Source organism: Pollicipes pollicipes, unplaced genomic scaffold, assembly GCF_011947565.3.
Source record: "Pollicipes pollicipes isolate AB1234 unplaced genomic scaffold, Ppol_2.1 Scaffold_4002;HRSCAF=4701_pilon_pilon_pilon, whole genome shotgun sequence".
NCBI classification, from domain to species: domain Eukaryota; kingdom Metazoa; phylum Arthropoda; class Thecostraca; order Pollicipedomorpha; family Pollicipedidae; genus Pollicipes; species Pollicipes pollicipes.
The window spans coordinates 44,121,194-44,124,074 of NW_023596420.1; the positions used below are offsets into that span (position 1 = coordinate 44,121,194).

The 2,881-nt window shown below is 51.7% G+C and overlaps 1 protein-coding gene across 1 annotated transcript; it reads right to left on the bottom strand.

Annotated features, from left to right (window-relative positions):
* Positions 1–1,390: 1,390 nt before the first annotated feature.
* On the bottom strand, positions 1,391–2,527 carry LOC119093134 (uncharacterized). The gene has a single exon (XM_037216037.1). The coding sequence runs from the start codon at positions 2,414–2,416 to the stop codon at positions 1,640–1,642; it is 777 nt and encodes a 258-aa protein (XP_037071932.1). The 5' UTR covers positions 2,417–2,527; the 3' UTR covers positions 1,391–1,639.
* Between the last annotated feature and the right edge of the window lie 354 nt (positions 2,528–2,881).

Sequence of the window (2,881 nt, forward strand, 5' to 3'; positions counted from 1 at the left end):
CGCACGTGAAGAAATGACACCAGTGGATTTTGAGTGGCACCAGCGGTTTCTAAGTCAACAAAACTGACAATTACGCTACTAGAGTGGGCACTACGAAGAGTCAGTGCAGGCTTACCTGGTGAAAATTACGGTAGGTAAATATTTCACACCGTTCTCATGCTTTAACTTTTCTAGGTCGGTGATTTCTCTTCCGATACATCACGAGTGGCGTCTCATTTTTCCCCAACCATTTTGCATATAATTGGATGCTCATAATGAGCATACAGCACGACTGACCAGCCTCCGTGTCGACAATTTGTCAAGAAAAATCAGAGCGGTGGTGTGGCGATATTTGAATAGATCTTGGTGTTACACGCCTGTCTGCATGGAAAACTAGGTAGCGATTTATGCGCTCACAGGAAGTGAATCATCGATTATGCGTACGAGAAGGAAAGGCTAGCTGCAGTGCCGCCACTTCTCAGCCCGCCGGCCTGCAAAGCTTGGGCTTAAGAGGCCCGCAGGGCTTTTAACGGGTATTGCTGACTGCTTTGCGGATGTAGACAGGTGTTTATTCCCAAAATATACCACTTAGTTATAGGGTTACCCAACCGGTGATATCCTTCTTTGAGAGTTCAATGCTGTTGTTTTTTACACGAATGACACATGGCTATGTCACACGGCAAGCATAATGATATAGCACTAAGACTGGTTTTCATTTTAGTTCTCGTTAAATGCATGTCTAATGGCGCATCCATGACAATCTTAAATTTACTGAACCCCCTTAAACTGGAGAGCGCATTGACCACGAGATAGGTTCACCGGCTGGCGCCATGTTGTGAAGAACAAAAAGCCTCGATTCTCGCGTGGCGCCATAGGCTGCAGCGTTGAGAAGGCTCTGACTAACCGGCGATTGGGAGTGAAAGTAGATTGCCTGAAGCCATTTGGTGTAGTTTGTGGGCTTTTTAAATGTTCTGGCATCTCGGAAATATTGTGATGGCAGTTGTACGGCCTTAAACAACACGAATCGAAGGTTGAAAAAGGAAGAATATTTTTTGAGCTTTTGGGAGTAGAGCATTAGCCAGGCTGGGGTTACCAAGGGTGTCATTATCGAAATTAATGACTCTGTGCCTTGTTGTCAAGAAGTGCTAGAACGTTCGCCAAAATATGGTTTCATGAGGCGGCGTTTGACATGAATGACAACGAACAGACGACGGCATGAACGACAGCAAGAACGTCAGCTTTCCACGAGGATGCGATTCGTTTCAATCCTTCTCTTTCTTTATGCTCTGCTTCTGCTCTATCAATATGTCGTGGTATTGAAGTGCGAAGGACCTAGCTGAACACGCAGAGATTCCTAAGTACGTGGAAGCTTCATGTGGGCATAGCATGACTTTACACCGTTGTGTTGTGTAACATTACTGTATTCATACATTCAGAGCTGGCGCATCTACATCATACAAGACATCTTTGTAAAACTGCATGATGCACCGAAAAGCAAGAAAATAAAATGAACATATCTCGTAAGACCTAGGACAAAAACTGCGACTTGCATGTCCTCAGATCAACACTTTAGTTTGTAACCCCCGATAAAATACTTAAGAATCCACTTGCACGCGTTCATGCTGGGTCATCGCCGCTTCAGGTGTTGAGTTGTGGACTATCACTTGGCTGCCGTTCCAGTTTCAGCTCCCAAGTTGTCCATCGGACCGAGATACAAACGAAGATCGAAGTAACCCCGCTCATTGAAAACAGCCACGGAATCCAGAGCCCGATCCTTACCACCACCGAGCACAGTGAGCTGATCATCGTACAGCGGTTTACGGAACCCAAACTTCTTCTCAAAGCCACTAGGTGGCAGGAGCAGTGCACCAGCGAGCTCCTCTGCCGGCAGCGCGCGGCTGCCGGTCACGTGTCCCTCTTTATCACGGATCGCCGCTGGGCGAATATCCAGCACCAGGCCCTTGCCACCGGCAAGGCGCCGCCGCACGTCCTCCGCCGGAATTACGCGAGACACGGGCGCGCCGCGGCGCGCCCAGTCTTTGAAAGAGCCGTAGTAGAGACGCAGGTTGCCATAACCGGCGGGAATCATCTTGGCGGCAGCAGCCTGGGCGCGAAAGCCGGACTGACACGACAGGACCATCTCCTGCTCAGGTGGCGGCAGCACGAAACCGTACTTCTCACGGAAGTCGGTAGCCGTCAGCGTCAGGGCCTCGTCCAGCTCGTGCAGCGGCAAGTTGTGGGAGTTCGGCAGGCGGCCCGGGTCCAGTAATTCGGACCGGTTGCGCACGTCCAGCAGGAAGATGGCGTTGGCACGCACCAGCGGCTGCAGCTCCTCGAACGCGATGCCGGGATAGGGCCCGGGCCACTCGGCGGGCGCCGCCCGTCCCGCCGCCGGGCCGCCCACGAGCGCGGCCACTACCAGCAGCCACAAGCCCATCGCGGTGCACGGACACCCCCACGGAATGGGCGCGCTAGATCTCGCCGCGCAACCGACCTTTTGCTGGTCGTCTTGCAGCCGGTCTCCACGCGCTCCCCTCCCGGTCCGGTCTCTGACCTTGACTGCAGACCATGACGGTTGCTTGGCCCCATCGCGTGACGAGCCCACTGGCCTCGCGCCTATTTTCACCAGAAAGTTGCCAGTTTTCCCCCGCATTCCGCCAGACGCCGAGACACAGAGACGTGCGTGGGCAGAACATTTTTTAAGGGCAAAAGCTGATTGAACGAAGCGTTATACTTTTTGCATCGTTGTACACTTGTCACGATTATTTTGTATTCTCTTGTCTGGTGCATCTGCATAGGCCATACTTAGGGTTATGGTTCCTATGCTACGGTTCAGTGTGCTGCCGACTGCCGTTTGAAGCGAACTGCTGATTAATTTGTGTGACTGGAAATGGACTCAATG

Coding starts and splice junctions, on each gene's coding strand:
- LOC119093134 (XM_037216037.1), bottom strand. CDS start 2,416: ATGGGCTTGTGGCTGCTGGTAGTGGCCGCGCTCGTGGGCGGCCCGGCG.